The sequence below is a fragment of the Mustela nigripes genome, chromosome 1 (genome assembly GCF_022355385.1).
Source record: "Mustela nigripes isolate SB6536 chromosome 1, MUSNIG.SB6536, whole genome shotgun sequence".
In the NCBI taxonomy this organism is placed as follows: domain Eukaryota; kingdom Metazoa; phylum Chordata; class Mammalia; order Carnivora; family Mustelidae; genus Mustela; species Mustela nigripes.
The window spans coordinates 18,637,962-18,661,416 of NC_081557.1; the positions used below are offsets into that span (position 1 = coordinate 18,637,962).

The 23,455-nt window shown below is 40.8% G+C and overlaps 1 protein-coding gene across 2 annotated transcripts in view; it reads right to left on the minus strand.

Moving 5' to 3' along the window:
* TRIM44 (tripartite motif containing 44) overlaps positions 1-23,455 on the minus strand; it is a 109,078-nt gene that overhangs the window by 78,490 nt on the left and 7,133 nt on the right. Inside the window, exons 2-3 of one of the 2 annotated variants that reach the window (XM_059405659.1) lie at positions 7,331-7,408; positions 5,261-5,326 (exon numbers count right to left, since the gene is read on the minus strand). In XM_059405659.1, coding sequence (XP_059261642.1) covers positions 5,261-5,326; positions 7,331-7,408 — 144 coding nt within the window. The remainder of the gene's footprint in view (positions 1-5,260; positions 5,327-7,330; positions 7,409-23,455) is intronic. The other variant, XM_059405670.1, reaches the window with a different exon arrangement.

Here is a 23,455-nt window from a genome sequence, read left to right on the forward strand (position 1 = left end):
CTGGCCTCCTGCTGGAAGCGGGGCTGGATCTCAGGACTAGGAGAAAGCTAGCAGCAGTCACCCTGGTCAGGAGGCTGTACTAAGCACTTTAAATGGATTATCTCATTTAATCTTCCTAACGACCCTATGAAGCATGTACCATTATCGCCCCTTTCACAGCCGAAAAGAAATGAAAAACCTGAGACCTGAAGAGATTAAGCATTGGATCTGCCTGAGGCAGAACTGGTGGTCAACACTGGAGGTAATCTGACCAGGTGCAATCTAATCCAGAGCCCACGCGGGTAATAACTGTAGAACACTGCCTCTCCCTGACAGGTAACATCGGGTTTCTGCCCCTCATCCCTGCCTGGAAGAAAGGAGAAAGACAGACTATTCACTGGCCTCTTCCACTGAGCACCATTTTCGCGGGTTAGCCTTCCTGAAGCATGTATCCGCACTGCGCTTCCTTCCTGCCAGACAGGTGCCTGCTGTATGGCTAGACCAGCTCCTACTTACCCAGTCGTCTGCTGGCTTGCTTCCACAGTCCAGGTGGTACGCCTCATGCTGCTATGAACACTGGGGTCCAGTTTTTGTGTGGACAAGTTTTCATGTCTCTTGGGTATATACCCAAAAATGGAATTGCTAGGTCATATGGCAACTCTATGTTTAACCTGCTGGGGAACTGCCAAAGTGACTGTACCACTTCCAATTTTTCTACATCCTTGCCAAACAGAAAACTTCTCTTTATTGAGAAAACTACAGAACTGTAGAACTGTAGTCCTAAAAACCATCAACCTGCTTCAGCTCTGCCCTTATTGCCTGGGTCACGTCACCTCAGGCAGGAACGCTTCTCTCCGGGCACCTCAGTTTCCTCTTCTGTAAAGCGGGGGATGGGAGACAGCCTCAGATTTCCCACTGAGCCCTCCATATATTCATTTAATCCCATCCTGTGAGACACCCTGGGGGTGGGGGGCGGTGGGAACGCTGTCAAAGGGACAGCTGGGGGCTGACTTCATGACTATGTGTCTGACTGCATTAACTAAATTTCCACTGTACCCAAATAATCTTAGACTGTGACTGGCATGTCTGAGGAAAACAAACTTCAGAGTGTGCTTATGCAATTAGGAAGAAAACAGAAATGCCATATTGGGTAAAAGCTCCGTTTGGTAATAACAGCAGACTGGCCTTCAGGATTTTAGTTTTCCAAGCGGCAGTTCAAAGACTGAAGTGAATTCAAATGATAAAAATGTTTATAAGGGATGATGTCAGGTGAAAAAAAGCAGGATACAAACTATGTATGCATGTCTATACATACAAAAATACATACAGTTATCTAACTGTATATATACTTACACACACACATAGAACAATAATTATCTAGAGAGAGAATACTAATTCTCTATTTGAAAGGCAAAGCACCATGATATTAACAAGTTTTCTCATAGATGTATCTTAAAGTGTGATGCATTGACCATGTGCATTAGAATCATCAAGGCTGTATACTAAAAAAGCAGTCTCAGAACTACCAAATTAGATGTTCTGGGTGAGGTTCAAGAATCTGCATTTAAAAAAAGAGGTATTCATGTGGATGGAACTAGAAGGTATTATGCTAAGCGAAGTAAGTCAGAAAAAGATAATCATCATATGATCTCACTCATAGGTGGAATTTAAGACACAAAATAGAGTATCTTAGGGGAAAGAAGGGAAAAATAAAGTAAGACAAAATCAGAGAGGGAGACAAACTATAAGAGACTTAACTACAGGAAACCAACTGATGGTTGCTGGAGGGGAGGTGGGTGGGGGATGGGGTAACTGGGTGATGGGCACTGCCGAGGCACATGATGGAATGAGCACTGGGTACTATATACAACTAATGGATCACTGAACTCTCCCTCTGAAACTCACAACACACCATATGTTAATTAATTAAATTTAAATAAGATTAAATTAAATTGAAAAAAGAGGTACTCAAAGTTTACAAATGACTACAGGTAGCAGATTTCTTTTCTTCTTCTATACATAGTCTGTTTGTCCCACAGTTTTCTACAGATGGCATGTATTACTTTTATAATTGGGGGATGGGGAAAACGGGAAGTTGTTTCATTTTGTTTTCATAAAGGCAGGGGGATGGTGAAGGAGGGCAAAGAACTTATTTCTCTTCTTTCTACCGCCCAAGTGTCTACAGAGGATGAGAAGGGGCTGCATCTGGTCCTTGGCAGATACCAGGCCTCAGAGCATGGCTCGGGCCTGAGACACCACAGGTACTTTCCCATCTGGTGTCTTCCATCACTAATGGGAAACTACCGAAGCACCAGCCTCGGTTCTCCATTTAGCCAGTGCTAAATGCTCTGGGCTGTTACGGCTCTCCCCATCTTCCCATACTGTCTGTCGGAAAAGGCCATTCTCCAGTCCTGGACCCTGGAGGCTGCAGTATCCAGTAAAGGCAGGTAGAAGGAGAATGTGAGGGAAAAATAGTCAGTGAAGAGTCATACTGCTAAGGAGGGCAGCACATACATATCTTTATATTTACTCATCCATGGGTTCAACAATCATGGGCAGGGGAAGTACGTGAAGTATGACACATGTGAAGTCCTAGTCCCGTCACTTACCAGCAAGCTCTTTAACCCCTCTAAACCTTGGATTGCTCCTCCATAAAACAGGACAAATAATATTTCCTTTCACAGTGTTACTATACTGGATAATGCGCATCTATTACCGTGCATATCTATTACTATTACATCATCTAGTACCCACCAGACTAGAGCTTGAGGGCACAGAGATAAAACAAAACACTACGCACACCCTTCAAGAATGCTATTTACAACTTCTTTTTTTAGGAAAAGTGTACAAATAGGTCAATAATTCTAATAACTTTCTAACCAAAGGAACACTTTTAAATGAATCAACTTGATAACTGAAGCAGCTCAATTCTCTGCTTCAGTTGGATGCTTAAACACTGTCCTAGAGAACACTTCTGTCCTGGGGCAAGGCAAGGAGAGCATGAGGCTTGGCTTCTCCCTGGGAAACAACAGGACACTAACAACAAGAATTCAAATAGGTTTTGCTTATATCCATTACTTTTTGTACATGCAAAACCTATCATTTTTTGAGTCTTTTTATAACAATTTTATTATTTTTTAAAATATTTTCTTTTTTTTTAAGATTTTATTCATTTTTTTTGAGAGAGAGAGAGAGAACACAAGCAGGGAGAGGGGCAAAGGGAGAAGCCGACTACCCGCTGAGTGGGGAGGCTGACACAGGGCTTGATTCCAGGACCCCGACCATGACCTGAGCCAAAGGTACACAGTTAACTGACTGAGCCACCCAGGCACCCTAAAACCTATCATTTTAACAAGAGTCTGATTAGCACAGGAGAGTGAAGGACTGGGCTATGTTCCATGTCAATGATATCAGCTACTAAAATGGACTGTAAAGTTCTCTTGCAGTTATAAAATGCTATGTAATGCTATGTAAATGCTAAATAAAAATAAAATAATTCTCAGATCTATTTAATTTCATGTTGTTAGACAACTCTCTTGTTTTAAACTTAAGTAAGAACACCTTTAGAAACCGAATACAGGGGAAAAAAAAACAACTCGATATGTTTCAGGCAGTGTTAGTATGGCTAAGTCCCATCTTTAATCCCACTCCAATCTGAGAGAATAATATGAGCCACTTGACCTGAGTTTAAGGCCCTTTTCTTGAGAATTAACTTCTCGTAACATTAGTATGATTTCATGATACACAGCTGCGTTTCTGTTCATTTCGAGCACATAAGCCATAGGAAACAAGGAACAGCACATGTTAGATGGAATCAATACTAATAGAGAGAGTGGCTGTTATTAACTGCATAATGAGACATTAGTTGGATTGAGTTTAGCATGTTATGTTTTTGGTTCAATGCTTTCTGAGAGGCTGTCCCATGGCATGAGCCTTGATCGTCCTCGAAAATCCCGACTAGAACTCCTCTCACTCTCTTGGGCCTTGCAGGAACCCTGCCCTCTCAGGCAGCCTCAGAATACCTTTCCTCTCCCCTCTTCCTCTAGACTTATTTACAAGGGCTCTTCTGATTATTTACTGAAAGGAATGAAAAAAAAATCAAAACAAAAGAGAAGGAACATCACCAGATCACCAGGGTCAGCACAACCTCTAGTCACGCCAGACCCACTGAATCAGCAACTGCGGAGGTGGGCCCAGCACTCTGCAGTTTAGAGGTCCTCCAGGTGATTTTTATGAACACTAAAGGTTAAGAACAACTGTTCTGGAAGAAAAAAGGGCACCTGACAAATATTTTGGACAAAATGAGGCTTCTCATTAAGAAAAATTGATAATCAATGACATAGAAGAATGTCCAAAATATTCCATGTACTGAAACCATAAGTGCAGTATAATTCTTATAAAATATCTTAGAAGTATATTTCCACATGGAAAAATGTCTAGAAGGTTACACACCAAATTGTTAATAATAGTGGTTAGCTTGGGGAAAAGCCATTTGACTTTTCCTTCATGGATTTCTGTATTTTCTAATCTATAAGCATATATTATTTCCTAATTTTAAAAAATGGTTAATGTAGTCATCTTCCACTCCTCTCTGACAAAACTCAGAGGTAAACATTAACTCAGTCCCTAACAGATTTCAGTGTCTGGACTAATGAAGTTTTGTGATGCTTTAGGGAATTCTAGAGGAAGTGAGGCAGAGATAGTGCTCAGTGCTTCATGGCTCAAATCAGTGTTTCTATGAAAAGCTCCTGTGTCTGGAAATGACAGGTCATAAAGCCTGAGAGATTCTGCCCTTCTTAAATAGGCCAACTTAACAAAGGGATGGTGGAGTTCTGAGGGAAAGCAGAACAGATTAAAAACTTCCCTTGGAAGACAATTATTTGTTGCAAAAATTATGTATATAGCGTCCCATTTTCCACCACCCCACTCCCCAGCCCTGTTTATGATCTCGCAGTCATTCTGCAATTACCTTAGTCCTTCCTCAACCTGGCTCCAGGTATACAGTATATGCATATGGCAGACCAGAACAGGGTCTGAAAATAAAGGAGACTGGTAGCAATACTCCAGAACAAGATAGAGAGAAGAGAAAAGAGGTGAGTGTATGCACATATCCAAGATCAAGTCTGGTCCTAAGAAATATTCTTTAGCTCATGATGTACCATGGGAAAATCCTCAGGTTTCTACAAGCTGTTCTCATGGGATCATTCAATTTTTTTCACCTCTGGCAAGTTTCCTATTAGAAGCACTCTATGCATTCATAAAGGACCCCAAAGCACTTTACCTGTATTATCATCATGCACAGAAGCCACTCAGTGTAATCTGTATACATCCTCTTGCTCTTCACTGCCTACAAGCATATGGGTGGGGCAAAAACAGAAAATACGGTTGTCTCCTTCAGGATAGCTGTTTTGCCCCAGAAACCAGAAAAACTCAGTTTAAAAAAAAAAAAAGCTTTCAGTAATCCTTAATAATTAACTAGTTCATCTTCACTAAAGGAAAACTACTTATACCAGGAATCTTTACTTTGAGCTAAGAAAATTGATAAAGGTTACACCAATTTTATTCTATCAAGATACTCTCTATCTCTGGAGTTCTAACTACACCAGAAGACAAGAAATATGACCAATGTCCCAATGCTTTCAATGCTGTATGAAGAGAAAGTTATTTTGTAGAATGAAGACTGAAGCTACCTTTTGTAAAGGCTGTCATCGTGGGTCTGCCTCGATAGTGCTTCAGATTAGAAAAATGGGGCACAAGGTGATTAGATGGTAGAAAGGAGATGAACACCAGTGCTTGGTGTGCAATGTGACATAAAAGAAAGAGTACAGGCAGTGAAGTCAATTTGAATCCCAGCTCTAAATTATACTACAGTCAGGGCAAATGGCCCAACCTCTCTAAACCTCCGTGTCCTTATCAATAAAATGGGAATAATAAGCTACTCTACCAGGTTGTTACAAAAAATCACAAGTATGTAAGAGCAGAGGGGGGAAAAGAAGTTAGTGGATAGAGAGTTTCAGTTTGGAATGACTGAAGAAGTTCTGGAGATGGATGGAGGTGATGATGAAGGCAGGACACAATAGGAATACTTAATGCCACTAAACTACACATTTAAAAATGGTTAGCATTGGTGGTTCAGTGGTAGAATTCTCGCCTGCCACACGGGAGGCTGGGGTTAAATTCCCGGCCAATGCAAACAGCAGATTCCCCACCCCCCTACCCCTGCCTGCCTCTCTGCCTACTTGTGATCTATCTCTCTGTGTCAAATAAATAAATAAAATCTTTAAAAAAATAAAAATAAGGGGCGCCTGGGTGGCTCAGTGGGTTAAAGCCTCTGCCTTCAGCTCAGGTCATGATCCCAGGGTCCTGGGATCAAGCCCCACATCAGGCTCTCTGCTCAGTGGGGAGCCTGCTTCCTCCTCTCCCTCTGCCTGCCTCTCTGCCTACTTGTGATCTCTGTCTGTCAAATAAATAAATAAAATCTTAAATAAATAAATAAATAAATACATAGAAATGGTTAAAGTGGTAAATTTCATTATGTATATTTTACCACAATTTTTAAAAAAGATATGTAAGGCTCCTAGAACAGTGTCTGGCTCTCTTAGTGAGTACTCAAGAAATGCTCGTCTTTTCCCAATATAAAGGACTTTAAATTTAAAAAAGGGGTTTGGGAATACAAAAGGTCAAACAAATTTGTGCTCCCTTCCCTATCTGATTGTGAAAGGCTTTGACTCTCAGGCAGAGCCAGCTGGGACCAATAACCAGTAGTGCTACAGGAGGTCTCCGGGTAGGAAAAGGGAAGCTGTGTTATGTTCAGATCCCAGTCCACCCCCACCCTGGTAGAGAGTCTCCCAGAATATCAGTCTTATAGCTCCCAACATATTTCGAAGAAAGCCAGGAAGCTGAAACCATTTCCCAGACCACACTCCAGGTCATGAAGACAAAAGCATTCACAGTGGCCACTGGTTCCTGTAAGTAGGAGAGAGACAAGACACTAGTGCTGAACACCAACCGGATGGGTCTGGAGCTTGTTCCAGTCCCCATTAAGATGATCAGTACCTTGGATGCCTTTGACTGAGTTTAATGGACACAGAAGACAGGAGTCTCAAAGGCCCGTTACAGGAGGATTAAAAATGCACTTGTCCGCAGTTCAGGGAAAACAATGATTATATGTTATAAGTCATAGAGAAGGGAAAAAACAGATGACTTATCTGTTTTTATTAAAACATGGCTTCTGATAGGTAGGCTTAATTAGATCTCGATGCGATGTTCAGATAGATGATCACTAATATCCCTCAAACCTAGCTCAAGGAGAACGAAACACAATACCAATCAATTCCAAAACAATACTTACCTTAGGATCTGAGCTCTTGAACTTCAACCTTTCCACCAACTCTATCATAGCTGCCTTTAATCCGCCTGAGTCTTTGCTCTGAAAGAAAGAAAAGACAGGGATCATTAGACAGAATTTTGATGCTCTCTCAAACACAAACAGCATTTCATGGGACAATGAAATGGAAAGCAATTTTTTCTTCTTATTAGCCAAAAGAACTAAATGACTAAGGAAAGCTGCACTGCCCATCTTCCTCTCTCTACTGGACAAAGAGGGTCGGGGCATAAATTGCCCAGTGACCTGACAGAACTACTAGAATGAAAATTAAATACCATTTGCATAGGCTGACTCACTGCTTCATCTCAGGGTTCAACTGTTCACTGTTGACTGTTCACTGAGTGAGGGCCGAGCCTCTGAAAAGAGATTTTTATCTAGGATGTCCATTTTACGACCTAGTAATTTTTAACTTAAACTTCTACATACCAAATACAGAAGTATGCAGTATTAAACATTCTTACAGAAATAAAAACAAAGAAAATGAAAGATTTAATTGGAAATAGTATTACAGTGTACTGGTTGAGTACAGGTTTTTGAGTCAGACATATAAGGTTTCAAATTTAAGATCTGTCATTAACTAGTGGATTAACCTTAGGTAAATTATAGACTTTCTCAAAACCTCCTGTCTCTTCTATAAAATGTGAATAATAAACAGGGTTTTTTGAGGCTTAAGTGGAACAGTGTCAAGGTATTGCCCAGTATGTAGCACACAGGAAGTGCTCAACAAATGTCTCCTCTTATAATTATTGCATTACAATGATTTTTTTTAAAGATTTTATTTATTTATTTGAAACAGACAGAGAGAGCATGTGTGCGCACAAGCAGGAAAAGCAACAGAGAGAGAGGGAGAAACAGACTCCCCACCAAGCAGGGAGCCTGATGCAGGGTCAATCCCAGGATCCTGGGATCATGACCTGAGCCAAAGAAGGCAGATCCTTAACTGACCGAGCCACCCAGGTACCCCTGTATTATAACAATTTAGAGTAGAACAGTCCAAGAGAAATGTAAGCCACAAATCCAAGCCACAAAGGTAATTTTAAGTTTTCTAGTAGCCACAAAAATAAAGTGAAACTAATTCTAATAAATTTTTACTTAACTCAGTATATCTAAAATATTATCTCTGCAACATGTTATTTCAACATGAGACATTAGATACATTTTTCATACTAAGTCTTTGAAATCCAGTGTGTATTTCACATATACACTATTCAGTTTAGACAAACCACATTTCAAGTCCTCCAAAGCTATATACAGCTAGTAACTACTGCACTGGTAAAGAGAGATTCAGAGAACACACTCTAGAGCCACACAGCCTGGATTCAAGTCCCAACTCTACCACTGGTTACGTGATCTTAGGCTAGTCACTTCGCCTCTCTATGCTTCTATTTCTTTATCTGTAATACAAAGCTAATAACAGTACTTACTTCACAGTGTTATGGTAAGAATTAAATGAACTAATACACCTTAAGGTGCTCAGAAAAGGACCTGGAACACGGTATATGCAACAGATTCCTGAGACATTTTTATTACTGTCTATCTGCCTCAAAATGTTTTAAACTCCTTAAGAGTAAGAACTACAGCTTCTATCTCTGTGTCTGTGCCCAGCATCAAGAAGGTTTTAAAACAGCCTGCCGAACAAATGAGTGAATGAATACACAATCTTAAGACATGAATGACCTAATTAGGATACATATGTGTAGCACATTCCAAAATCATATAAATTAGTTTATTTTCTTATCTCTACTCTTGTGTAGGATCTGGTAGAATCATCATCTGCATCTTAGCAATGATGATAAGGAAGCATGAAGAAGTAAAATGACTGACATTTTTATGGGGGAAAGGATAATCAACAGGCACAATATAAACAAACACTACAAATATGTGTTACTCAAAATTGGTCTCAGAATCAGTACGATTTTCCAAATTTGCAGAACCAATTCCAATTCCTCTAAAATAGGAAATTCTTACTAAGATCCTTTATGTAGATTAAAACAGACTCAAGGCTCAGTCTTGTTTTCCCTCTAACTCCCTTTCTCTCCCAAATCTATCCAGCAAAAGCCTGGTGTAACATGACTAGATGGGTATCTGCTTTAGATATGCTCTCCAAACACAGCATAGCTGACATTCCCATTCTAGCTGGGGTTCTAAATTTTAATAGTTTGTAGTTTTAAAATAGTGGTTTACAGCTCTCCAAATTTCATCACCAATTTAAATCTTTAATCTCTGTGATCTCAAAGCAGACAGCTGGGAAAAAGAATCTGGAGGTCACATACCAGAGAGTGGGTGAGACCTGATGTACCTAAAAAAGGGTTAAGTTGCCAGACACAATCCTGCTTTTATGAGATGATCAGACAATAAAGCCTGTCTGGTGATATCATTTCTGTAACCTGCTTCTCATTGGCTGAACAAGCAGGTCACTTGTCTCTGGAAAGCTCTCTTCCCCCACACCCCAGCTGCCAGCGCCCATTTTAAGCTCTTCAGCAAGAGCCCTGATATATTATGACTTCCCCCCTGGCTCTAGAGAACAGAAAGGAATGCACCAAAACTGTGCCTTAAAACATTCAGAAAAGAAACAGAACGACGAAGGCATCCCTCAGAAGCAGACAGCACGTTTGCAGGCAGATGTGCCTTGTGTGGAGAGATAAGGGAAACCTTAGCCTTCTTTTATAAAAATACAGTGTGTCAGCAGAATCCTCCCTCCTTTTCACCAAGCATCAGCAGCACTGCCTACCCAGGGGAGAGACAGAAGATGATGCACTGATATTCTCCCTTCAGGAAATTCACCCATTCCAACCCATACCCCTGCTTTGAGAATTATTCTCAGAGATTAACTCTGGTGAGTCAGCTATACTCAGTGTCTAAAATGGGTGGTGAAGAAAACATTCTCAGTGTTTTTTGTTTTGTTTTTGTTTTTGTTTTACTCGTCAAATAAGTAGATGGTCAGAAAAGAGAGGCTTCCCTGGGCAGACCTGCCTCCAATAGCTGCAGGGCTGGAGAAAAAGTAGTAAGTGGAAGACCCTGGCCCCAGAAGATTCACCTCCTTTCTTTCTCCCACACACTTTCTGCACCTCAAGAAGCCTTGTATACAGATGTCACGCTAGTACACCTCAGCTGTGGGTGTACTAAGTAGTCACCCTTGGCCACACCCAGGACCTAGTAATGCACACATCAGGGGGAGAGGCTAATGGCTTGATCCATCTTTGGGAAGACAGACTCAGAAAAAGGCTCTGCAGGCCTCGAAAGCAGGTTCAAGACATTTTGTCTGGTAATTCCTGGGTCCTGGGTACTTGGAGAGTAGTCCAGAAGGGGACGGGCACGGCCCTCTACAGGAAGGGCCCTCTAAAGCATGCAGCATAGGGCAGGGGCGCAGGGTTATCTAGGTCTAAGGTGGTCTCTGAGTTTGAGTGTCCCCAGAGCAAAGGGTGGTTATTATGTTTTAGTGAATTATCTGTCTGAAAAGGCAGTCATCGGCCAAAAGGTAATAACCAGGGTCAGAAATTACACTCTCATACTTCCCTACTGTGGTGGAAGAGAACAATTGCCTCTGAAACCTGTGTTCTAGTTGAGAGGTGGACCATGACAGTAACAAAGGGCGGCTAATTCTAACCTTATAGACATTTGGTTCCATAAATGTTCAGGTTCTACTGTGCCAGCCCTCGCCGCCAGCACTATGGGTAGTGAACTCCGAGAGTCTCCTGATAGCGCTCTTCTCCACCTCCATCCCACCCCATACCTTCCAAGAACACAGGAGTTCAATGTAAACATATCTTGTTTACACACCTCTTTCCTGCCCTGAAAGAGTGTAGAATAAAAAGAAACAAGTGTTATGTTGTGACACCCACCTCTCAGAGTCTGATTAATCTGTGAAGATGTAGCATGCTTTACAAAAGCCAACTCCTAGGGATGAGTTGTAACAAAGCCAAAGAAAGGACAAAATGCCTTACACTTGATTTTATTCTTTATTCTCCAAAGCACTTTTATATGCTCTTTCACTGGCATTTCAGGATAAACCTAAAAACTTAGGGTATTCACACTTTACAGCTGAGAAAATGGCTCATGGAAATCAAATGAGGAACCTACAAATCACAGGACTCATACACACTAGCAATTCGCAATTACACAGTAACTAAGAGGAGGTGTGTTCTCACTTTACACTGGTCAACAATGGCTCTGTGGAAGTCAAATGATTCCCGGCCAAATCACAAAGCAAGTCAGTCAGGATCAAAACCAGGATCAGAACTATCCAAATGAAAAAGATTTACAATACATACAACAGAAGAGGCTGGTGTCAACAACACATAAGGAAATACAGAAAGGAATTCTTATAAATAAGAAAAAGTCAAATAAGGGGCGCCTGGGTGGCTCAGTGGGTTAAGTGCTGCCTTTGCCTCAGGTCATGATCTCAAGGTCCTGGGATCAAGTCCCGCCTCGGGCTCTCTGCTCAGCAGGGAGCCTGCTTCCTCCTCTCTCTCTCTGACTGCCTCTCTGCCTACTTGTGGATCTCTCTCTGTCAAAATAAATAAATAAATAATCTTTAAAAAGAAAAAGAAAAAGAAAAAGAAAAAGTCAAGTAAGCCCAAAAGAAATCCGAACATAACAGAAATGCAGAATGGCTAAGATACATATTAAAAGATGTAAAAAAAATGCTCAAACTTACTAACAATTAAGATATTTCTTAATCATCTTGAAAAAAAGTTCTGATCGGATATCAACTGATGAAGGGCTTTGGAGAAACTAGGGACCTCCATATGTTGCTGATACAAAATGATGGAGCTACTTTTGAAATCACATGCCTGGCCAGTCCATTTCTCTCTTTATCCCCTAAAGAAAACCCAGCTCCTATGTCAAGGAGGCACGCACAGAAATATTCATGGTAGCACTGTCTGCAGTACTGAAAAAACTGGAAACATTCTAAACATCCATTAACAGTGGATGGCTAAGTAAACTCTGGAATTAGCAAAGTGTGGAATATAATCTAGCAAATAAAAAGAATGAAGCAGATCTGTTTTGTGCCTGTATACAAGGCAAGACATAATGATTTTTTTAAAACTTGCAAAAGGATACCTACTACAAATATAATTAGAAAAAAAAAAAAAAAAAGCAGAACTGTTACTCTCCATGGATGCTATATACGTATGTAAAAGACCTGAAAGAAATGATTGGAGGGGCACACCTGGGTGACTCAGTGGGTTAAGCCTCTGCCTTCAGCTCAGGTCATGATCTCAGGGTCCTGGTATAGAGCCCCACATCAGGCTCTCTGCTCAGCAGGGAGCCTGCTTCCCCCTCTCTGCCTGCCTCTCTGCCTACTTGCGATCTCTCTCTCCGTCAAATAAATAAATAAAGTCTTTGGGAAAAAAAAGAGAAAAAGAAATGATTGGAGGGACTGGTATTGCAGAGTAATAGGAAGGGTCTTGGACTTGGCTAAAGGTGGTCCTACTGTCTAAGATTTAGAACACACAAAGGTGGGAGTGAGCAAGGGAGGACAGACCTACAACTTCTACAGTGCCTCTCTACGTGAGTTTGCTTAAATAAATACTGGGGCACTGTTCCCTTTACACTGCAAACATATGAACCAGCAGGTACAAGAGAGAGTTCTTTACCTGGTGTTTATGTACAGATTTCAGGGAGTTTAAAACCCCTAAAACTGTATACAAAATTTAGAATGTACATGCACTTTTCTTAGGAAAGAGACATTACTTTTCCTCTGAGTACCAAAACAGTTTAACTTTCTATGTTAAGACAACTGCATCCAGAGAAAAAACACCCAGGCTCTACTCCTACTTCCGCCTCTATCTATGTGAGCCTGGAAAAAGTCATTTTGTATCTTTGGATTTCTATTTCTCAATCTGTGAAGAAAGAAAATGGACCAAATCAGAATCTACAGATTTGTAGCCTGCAGCCTACAGAACTTTTTTTTCCCCCTGGACTTATAGAGTGTTATCCCACACAGCATACTGGGAATTTTAAATAAGTTGCCAGCATTTAAAAATCAGGAGATATGACCTAACAGAAAAGATTTCCAGCTTCTTTTGAAAATCTGAAAGATCGGACTATACTGGGCTCCCATTCCCAATGGCAGCTACCTACTTTACAGCAGGCGCGCTCTCTCCAGTTTGCCAGGGTTACCGGGTTTGCTTCTTGCATTTCCACTACCTTTCACTCCCTGCAGGCATCTGAAGTTGCTATCCCTGGAAGTAACACTCTGAAGGTTTTATACCTTTAAGGTTTCTTGTATTTGAACTCCAAAAACCTGGGATGTCTCTCTTCAAAGGGGTTGAGTCCACCTCATAAACATATGTCCATCCATTTACCCCCAAAACAAAAAAGTAGTACAGTTCATTTTAATGTAAACGTCCTTTGAAAATGTGTGAGGAATGGAAACAAAGGTGGAATATGGTAGGTGAAAGCGGCATCCGAACAGGAAGTGTCTCTTGACTTTTGTCTCCTGACAAGAAGTATCTCTGTAGGTTTATGGGAGTTAGTCTAATCTAATGCCAATAACCAGCTGGGCACCAAAAGAACAGTAATTTGTCCATAGAACTGTAAATGTTAATCACTTAAACATCCTAAACTGGCTCCTAAATATTGAATTCTGTATTATAAAAAATCAGAAGATGCTGCATTCAGAAAGAATACTGGCTGGCTGTTTTGGTGTTTTTCCTATTCCACTGGCCTTGTGTTGATAACATGCTTTTAAAAAAAAACAACACAACTTCTTTACAAAACAGGCTTTTTGGGGGGAAACAGTGGAAAAGGCCCAAAAGATAGAATATACAAGTCCTCCTAAGGAATCAAATCAGAAAGCTAAGGCCTTGTCAAAAGAAAACGAAACTGAATTTCTTTATCACCATGTCATATAAAAATTCTTTACCAATATTTTTTTTTGGTACTTGTTTTTCCAGCTCCAAGTCCATTCCTATGTCAGGCAACTACCTTTATACAGTTGCTCAGATCCGAAATCCTTTTTGGTTTTGAGAAACCCATCACCAAGTCTTTCTCAAGCTAATTCAAAAACACATGCCACCTCCAACTACTCTTCATCATTCATCACCGGTACTACTCCCCAGGCCAAGCAACAGCACTATTCTCGTTCTTGCTACCCTACCATCCACCTCCACACAGAATTTCACCAGAGTGAAATTCTAAGAATGTAAGTCACATCCCTCCCTCCCTTGCTTAAATAGTCTGTGGCTACTGAGAATAAAATCCAAAGTCCTCATCACAACCTACTAGGTAATCTGACCTCAACTACTAATGCCTCATCTCCACCCTTACTAAGTTATCCTCCAGCCATCCTTTTTATCTCCCAGCAGCTCACTTCATCTCAGACCCTCTTCACAGGTCATTCCTTCCATTTGGGCCACTATGCCCCCAGAGCTTCCCATCACTGGCTTTAACTCTACCCACATCACTCAAACAACTCCTCCTCACAGCCTTAAATAGCTCCCCACTCCTTCCCCCATCCCAGTCATCCTCCTCCTTCCCCTAGTTTGTTATTCCTAGTATTTATCTTATCATCATTTGAACTATAATTTACTGTTGAACTTCCTTATGTCTGTTTTGCTTATACGATATAAGCTCTAAGAAAACAGGAATTTAGAATTACTCATTGGTAAATTCCCTACTGCTCCAAATACTCTACCTGATTGGATGACTGAATCAAAAAAAAAATCATCATGCTACTAACTTCGAATACTATATAAAAATATCGTAATACTCTACCTCAAAGAACTATGGTAAAAATTGGATGAGGTAACATGTAGGAAGCTTATAGTACAGAACCTGGCACATACTAAGTTCTCAGTAAGTTTTAGTTATCATTGTTGTTGTTATTATTAATTGAATAGCAACATATTGGGGCACTACTAAGTACCAAGTACTGAGCTAGAGAAGGAATGAACAGAGAAAAATGACTAAACAGTCTGTTATTAATCAAAATACTTTGTAAAATATCTAGGAAGAAAATTTCAGGTAGAAAAGAAACAGTTTTAGAATATTCAGAAAGTATCTATTAAATACTTTCATATGGGGCGCCTGGGTGGCTCAGTGGGTTAAGCCACTGCCTTCGGCTCAGGTCATGATCTCAGGGTCCTGGGATCGAGTCCCGCATCGGGCTCTCTGCTTGATGGGGAGCCTGCTTCCCCGTCTACTTGTGATTTCTCTCTGTCAAATAAATAAATAAAATCTTTAATAAATAAATAAATACATACATACATACATACTTTCATATGGAAGGTAAACATCAGAAGACTGTTAGTACAACTTTAAAGTTTAGATAAAAGTGGGAATAATTTAAATGGGGGAGTAGAGTCAACATGGGGGTGGAAAGAACATGTACTTTGGCATCGACCTGGGATTAAACTCTAGTCCTCCTACTTACTAGCTAGGTGACCTACCAAAAAACTCAACCTCTTTGAGCATCAGTTTCCTCATCCGTAAAATGAGAATCATAGTAACAAAGTGTATTATGGGAGTTGTACTGAGGTCAATGGAAACAATGAGTGAAAAGCACCTGAACTAAAACCACTCAATAACTATTTTTACTATACTCTCATCACTGTAAAGAGCCTCAAAATCCAACAGCAGACAGAGTTTCTAGATTGTCTTAGTTTTATAACCTCAGCTGAAGACCAGTATTTTCATACTTCATGCACGTGAAGTCAGAGTTTACCACTCAATACAGGTTACACCAGCATTCATACTGACCCAAAGGACAGAGAGAACAACAGAGGGGTGTCTATAATCTCTCTCCCCATGACTACCTACTGGAAAGAAAATGGAGGCTATTTCCTAACCAGAAAATAAAGAGCGTATTGCCCCTGCCTCCCCTCTGCTTCTATAAAAATTTCCCACAGTTCAGAATGTAAAACAGAATTTAAAGAGGACAACCGGCAAGACTTGTGAACCTAAAATTAGACCTACCAGCTGTGTTTTGGTTAGCTAGTGCATAAGGCACCAGCAGGACACTGAAACATACAGGAGCCTCTTCTCAAAGACAACTTTTTCACCAGCCTATCTACCCACCAGAATAAAGCAGGCAGAAGGAGCAGAAGGAGAGGGGGCTGAACACTTTTCACCCAAAGAAACTTGGTGTCCAGAACTTCTACTGCTGCCAGACTAACTGGTTTGGAAATGAACTCAGAATAGAACCTTAGATGGCTTTATAATGGTACTAAGAATGAGCCACCAACAGCTGAGGGCTTATTATCTTCCAGGCACTATGCTAAGCTCCTTACATGTATGATCTTTGTTCCTCACTATAACCCGACAAGGAGAAGCAATCATTATGCCAATGTTACGGGTGAAGAAACCAAGACTCTGAGTGAATTACCCAACATGACACAGCTAATAAGTACTCAAATTCATAGTTTGCAAAGCCAACTAATTCAAGACTGCTTGGTCCTTTATATTCATTCTCCCATTTTCCCTTAGCAACAGACACCAGCTTTTAGCTGGACGTAGTGTAGCCTGGAGAAAAGACTGTTTCCTAGTCTCCCTTTCAACTAAATAAGGCCACAGGACTGACTCTAGCCAATGAAACATAAGCAGCAACATATGCAACTTCTGGGGGGTTTCCTTAAAACAGAAGGGTGTGCCCTTCTCCACTTTCCTATGCCTACTATCCTGGAACTTGGACGTGCTGGCTCAACTCCAGCAGTCAACTTGGTCCATGTCAAGCGCTACACCTTAAGGGTAGCAGAGTGGATCTAGAAAGAGCCTAGATTCCTAATAACGTCACATTTTCTCCAAACCAGCCTTAAACTGCTTATATACAGACTTCATTTACAGAGAGAAATGAATATTTTGTTTGAGTTGCTATTATTTTGGATTTTTCCAAATTAATTCCTTGTATTAGATGCAGGTGAACTAATGTAAATATTGAAACACTAAATGATTATGCAATACTGTCTCTTTCAGTTCATCAACACCCTGGGACTAGATGACATATTTCATTTCATATATTCACCAAATATTCCATGTACATCTACTACTCAACAGGCACTGTGCTAGGTACTGGGAACATAAATTACAGTAGTGACCCCAGAAGAGTTTATAACCCATGTTGGACATGGAAAGAAGTAACATCGATAGAGTATACTGTAACTAATGCTACAGTGAATGTGTATAGGCTGTTGCTATGGGAACACAGGAGGGCTATCTAACAGTCTAGTTTCTATTTACCTAGTAAAATCCTACCCATCTGGTCCACCTTGAATACCATTCCTGCCACAAAATCTTTCCTGATTCCATGTTTTCACCCGAAATTAATTTCTCTTTTCTTTGAGCCCCGCATAGCTTGATGTTTTTACTGCTCCTCTATTTACATACAAATAAGTGCTTGAAAAGACTATCTTTCCTATTAGACTATAAGCTTCCTGATGTCAAAAGCTTTTCTTTATTCTCCATATTCATCACACAGCTCATGACAAATGCTCAAAAATTATTCAGATAAATAAGATTAACTTAAACTACCAGTCTTGAATGTTAACCATATAGCTTTTAACATTAAAATGAATATTTTCTCTAACACTCTATTGAAATTAAAAGCAGATTACACTGCTACCTGATCAAAAACTAACTAAACACATCCAAAGTGAGTTTAATATATAATTAATGTTCAACAAGAATATGGTTATCTGGCCTAGGGTATGGATTGAGGCTTTAGCATATTTGAAGGATTTTTTTTTAATTCTTCATTCATTTTGGGACATCTGTAAAGGACATCAATATTAATATTTTTTTTGATGCCATGTTGGCTTGATCCCTATGACAGTGATACACATACAACCAAAACCAAAAATAAAATACACATACAAAGGATTTAAGTCCCCCGGGGCCAGAGTTCTGTGTTTCCTATCACATTCTCCTCTCTACCCCACATATCAGGACCAAAGCTTTTGTTCCACCCATTCCTTGTATATCTTCTGTCCTCTCTTCAGAGAGTGCATGAGCACCTGTGCTCCTACCTGCCACACAAGAGCAGACTGTGGCTCTGGATAGTAAAAGAACCAACTGGGACAGGAATATGAAACTGAGCTGGTCATCTCAGACTGAACTGTAAGTTCAAGCAGAAGACACACTGAGCACTGAAACAGATTCACCTCTGGCTTCCCAATCTTGGGTCAGATGCAAGGGAGGAGAAAAGATACACCAATGAATAGACAGGGCAACTTCTGTATTGTGGGCAGTAGTCAAGAAAAGCTGGTGCCACGGGCACACGGTCCTTTATTTGCAGAGGGGTTTAAGAATAGTAAGACTACTCATCAGCAACCTTACCCTGAAAAGCAATAATCTAGTAATATATAATCCCCATTAACCCATTCTGTTTTGATCAAGAGGTCGGGAAGAGAAAAAGGTGGCACTGGATTCTTGGGGGAGAGAGAAGGAAAAGCTTGGACCTTTTCTCAGGAGTCAGCTGTTAAGACTCCTGGCTAAGCTCTGCCACTTTCCAACTATGACCCTGGGAAAGTTATGTGATCTCCCTATGCCTCAGTTTCCTTCCTCCTTAAAATAGAAATAATAATAAAATGTACCTCAGGGCACCTTGGTGCACAGCTGGTTAAGTGTCTGACTCTTGATTTCAGCTCAAGTCATGATGGCAAAACTAAGCCCTGCATTGGCTCTGTACTCAGTGCGGAATCTGCTTGACATTCTCTCTCCCTCTCCCTCTTGCCCCTCCAGCTCGTGCTCACATGCGTGCTTTCTCTTTGTCACATAAATAAATCTTTAAATAAAAATAAATAATGGGTCTCTAGGATTGTTAAGAGGATCAAATTAATACTACGATAAAGAGCTTAGAACAGTGCCTACCCATAGGTAATATATAATAAGTGCGAGCTATTAATCTGTTCCGGCTCCCAGACACCAACCGTGATAGTGATCTTGATAGCCTGCACCCTTAACTCTGTGGTCTTCCTCACACAAACCACTAGCTCTAGTCTAATCATGAGATGAACACAAGACAAATCTCAATAAAAGGACCTTCTACAAAATACCTGATAAATCCCAGAGATTTTGATTTAACGGGCAGGGATGGGGCCAGTCACAGGTATTTTCTGCAGAATTACCCCTCACAGATTATTCAGAAATGTGATACCAAGGTGAGAAACACACCGTTTACTTTGCTGACCTCACCTCCTACTTCTCTTTCACTCCCCCCTACTTCATAACGACCTTTTTGTTGCCCCTCCAATACCCAGAGTTCACCTCCACCTTAGAACCTTTGCATTCACAGGGCGCCTGGGTGGCTCAGTGGGTTAAGCCTCTGCCTTCGGCTCAGGTCATGATCTCAGGGTCCTGGATCAAGCCCTGCATTGGGCTCTCTGCTCAATGGGGAGCCTGCTTCCACACCCTTCCCACATGCCTCTCTGCCTACTTGTGATCTCTGTCTGTCAAATAAATAAATACAATCTTTAAAAAAAAAAAAAAAAAACTTCTCATTCACTATTCTTTCTGCCTTAACCACTCTTCTCTCAGAATTTTTTTTATTTTTACTTTTATTTTAATTAATTTATTAATTTAATTTATTTAATTTTTTAATTTATTTATTTATTTTTTATTTATGTATATATTTGACAGAGAGAGAGAGAGAGTGACGGGGGAGAGAGTGCACATGAGCCGGGGCAGAGGGAGAGGGAGAAGCAGGCTCCACGCTGAGCAAGGAGCCCAATGAGGGACTTGATCCCAGGACCCTGGGATCATGGCCTGAGTCAAAGGCAGCTGCTTAACTGACTGAGCCACCCAAGTGTCTCTCCCACAATTTTTCTTAAGTTTTAGATTACAAGGTATAACTTTAATAATGAAGATTGTACAGAGTCTATACTTGAACAGGGCACAATGAGACAGCTTTTCTCCTGTGTTTAATCTTGCAGAAGCCCTCCAGGCCCTCCCCCCAAGCTCATACTCCCTCCACAGGGTAGTATTGTCACCTGTGCTAACAGAACATTACAATTCCTAGAATTGTGTTATTCTTCTCACTTTAAGAGCTAACTATCTTTTTATGAAAAGTTGCAAGAACCAAAGCAATCGTCTCTGCTACGAAACACTGAACTTTGCGTAAGCAGTACTCAACAGCAAAGCAAAAGAAGTTTTCCTAGATCTTTGCTAGATCTCATGAATTCAGGTCTCTGCCCAAAATCATATGCTCAGAGATGCTTTCCATGACTACCTCATCAAAATGTAGTCTGCTATGCCACTGCCCTGCCACTCACTCCCTCACTACTATGACTTGCTGATTTCATAGGACACACTACCATCCCAAATTACCTCTCTTTTTCCCCAGCTAGAGGGTGAATTCCGTGAAAGTTAAGGCCCTCTCTGTCCTCTTCACTGTATTAACTTCAAGACTTATCAAGCTTAAGGAAGTACCTTTTGAAGGGTGGACTCACATGAGCAATCCCAGAACTGCAGGCCTCTCTCATAAATCTTTCACAGAACCATACGGGGCTGCTCCAACTGACAGGAAGCCATTCCCTTTACCTTAGTCTTAGTTTGTCTTATTCTAAACAAATAAATAAGACACAGAAACATTCTGTGGCCAGTGCTTCATGGTTTTATTAGAAGATAACCCAACCCTTCAGACAATTAAAAATAATATAAATAACCACATTTTGGCAGACCTTCAACCTTCTGCCCCCCTACCAGAGTTGCTTCTTACAAGCGGACTAAACAGCCAGTCATGGACCATTACAGGATGCGGCACTGACATACCTAGAGCCACAGCTGTTCGGAGCATATGCCTGGATCCTTCTAACCACCCTGCTACTAGTGCTCCCTCACTAGCTCTTCTCTGCAGTTGTTCCCTATGCCCTTAACCAAACATTCTTCTCCCCAAATAACCATCTTAAAGGCACACTCGAGGCCAAAGGGTGTGTCTTCAAACCCTTCAGACCTATCCATAATAGAGCCATGTTAAGAGCTCCACAGATGCTCACAAGCATTTGCTGGGAACTCTGCCGACCACTTGTCCCTTAGCCATTTTATAACTCTGCCTTTCCTTCCGTGATTCTATAGTGCACGAGACAAATACTTTTCAAATAACAGGACATACCCATTAATGTGCAATATAATCAGTTTAGTGAGAGAATCTAGAAGTTTTTAACAGAATAGAACAAAAACAGAAAACATATCTCGTAAGACAGTGTTCCATTTGAGTTCTTTAAAAGTGTGTGTGTGTATAAACAAAGCTACAATGTAAAATATACCTCTTTCATTGTAGATTAAGTTCAATTTTTTTAAAACTACTAGAGTTCTGAGAACATCTAATTGCACTTTTATTGTTCAACAAAAATAACTCATTAAGTAGCTATGACTGCAAACCTCCTTGACAATATAAGAATTTTTTTATGAATAAATCCATAAGCCAGATCAAGTTCCTTTGTCAGACCCAATGACCCATTTTCAGAGCCAGAAATTATGGTAAGAGAAACCTGCATATCTGAATGGGAGGTTATATAACTCAAAGAGAGGTCATAATTTGGGCTGTATAATTCTATTTCTATGATAAAGCTGGAACACATGTTAGTTCAAATCTGGATCCACAAAATCCTTGGAGACAGAATCCTCTCGAGCAAAGAATAAATAAATACAGCACAGGAGGAGAGGCAGGACTTTAAAAGTCATTCTGGGGTGCCTGGGTGGCTCAGATGGTTAGGTATCTGCCTCCGGCTCAGGTCACGATCCCAACTGGGTGGCTCAGTTGGCTGAGCAGCTACCCTCAGCTCAGGTCATGATCTCAGGGTCCTGAGATCGAGTGCCACATGGGGCGATTGTTCAGTGGGGAGATGGCTTCTCCCTCTCTCTCGTTTGTGCTTGCTCTCTCTCTCGATATAGATAAATATTTTAAAAAAGAAGATGAGTGAAATCAAGCCCTGCAACAGGCTCCCTGCTCAGCAGGGAGTCCACTTCTCCCTCTCTCTCTCCCCACTGCCAGCCCTGCTTGTGCTCTCTCACTCTCTGTCAAATAAATAAATAAAATCTTAAAAAAATAAAGTAAAATTCACTCCAAGGATTAAGTGTTAATTTTGTCCTTTCAAAGTGCTCACCATGGTTCTTTTGGCCCAGCCGTCAGGTGCCTCTTTCCATACAGTCACCTTGGTTCTCTGTCCATTCTGAAGTTTGCTTTACTCTAAGTAAATCTGGCAACAGTTTGGCCTTCCTCCACCAATACCAGCCATTCACAACCCAGTTAGGCATGAAGCTATCTAAACATGTATGTTTAGGGGCACCTGGGTGGCTTAGTGGGTTAAGCCTCTGCCTTCAACTCAGGTCACAATCACAGGGTCCTGGGATCGAGGCTCGCATCCTCCTCCTCCTCGGGCTCTCTGCTCAGCGGGGAGCCCGCTTCCCCCTCTCTCTCTGCCTGCCTCTCTGCCTACTTGTGATCTCTGTCAAAAGGATAAATAAAATCTTTTTTTAAAAAGTATGTTTAACCAGACTCCTCATATTAGTAATAAAAACAGCAGCTAACTTACATTGTAACTGAGAACTTACAATGTGTTAAGCGTTGTTCAAGTGCCTTATCACAAACTAAACCATTTTATCCACATGAAAATCCTGTTTCATTTCATAACTTCATACCCATTTCAGATATATGGGAATAAGGCCAAACTGTTATATAGCTTGCTCAATGTCAAAAAGCAAGTGGCAGAGCTAGGATACTTTCTGTCACTTTCTCACCCTGCACTATTTCATTTTTTTTTCTTTTTAACACTTGTACATGTTTATTTGCTAATTTATTTTTCTCTATTTCCTTCTAGTACAATGTAAGCTCCAATAGAACTAGGGACTTTTTCCATTCTGCTCACTCTTATATCCCAAGTGCTAGAAGCTCCCATGCCCTTGGCCAATACTCCATACATACTTGCTCAATGAATGCAACGTAACAAAGACCCTGGTCCCTCACCATCATCATGCCGGGCTCCTAATATTCCAGGAGCCTTACTTTCTTCCAATAAGCAAATGTACACTGGCCTCAAAACATTTGAAACCAGAATGGACTGAAATTAATTAAAGCTGCAACCAAGCTCTGATCAAGCACCAATCATTATTGGATCAAAATAATCAGCCTCTCATCCTAGCTGCCTAATA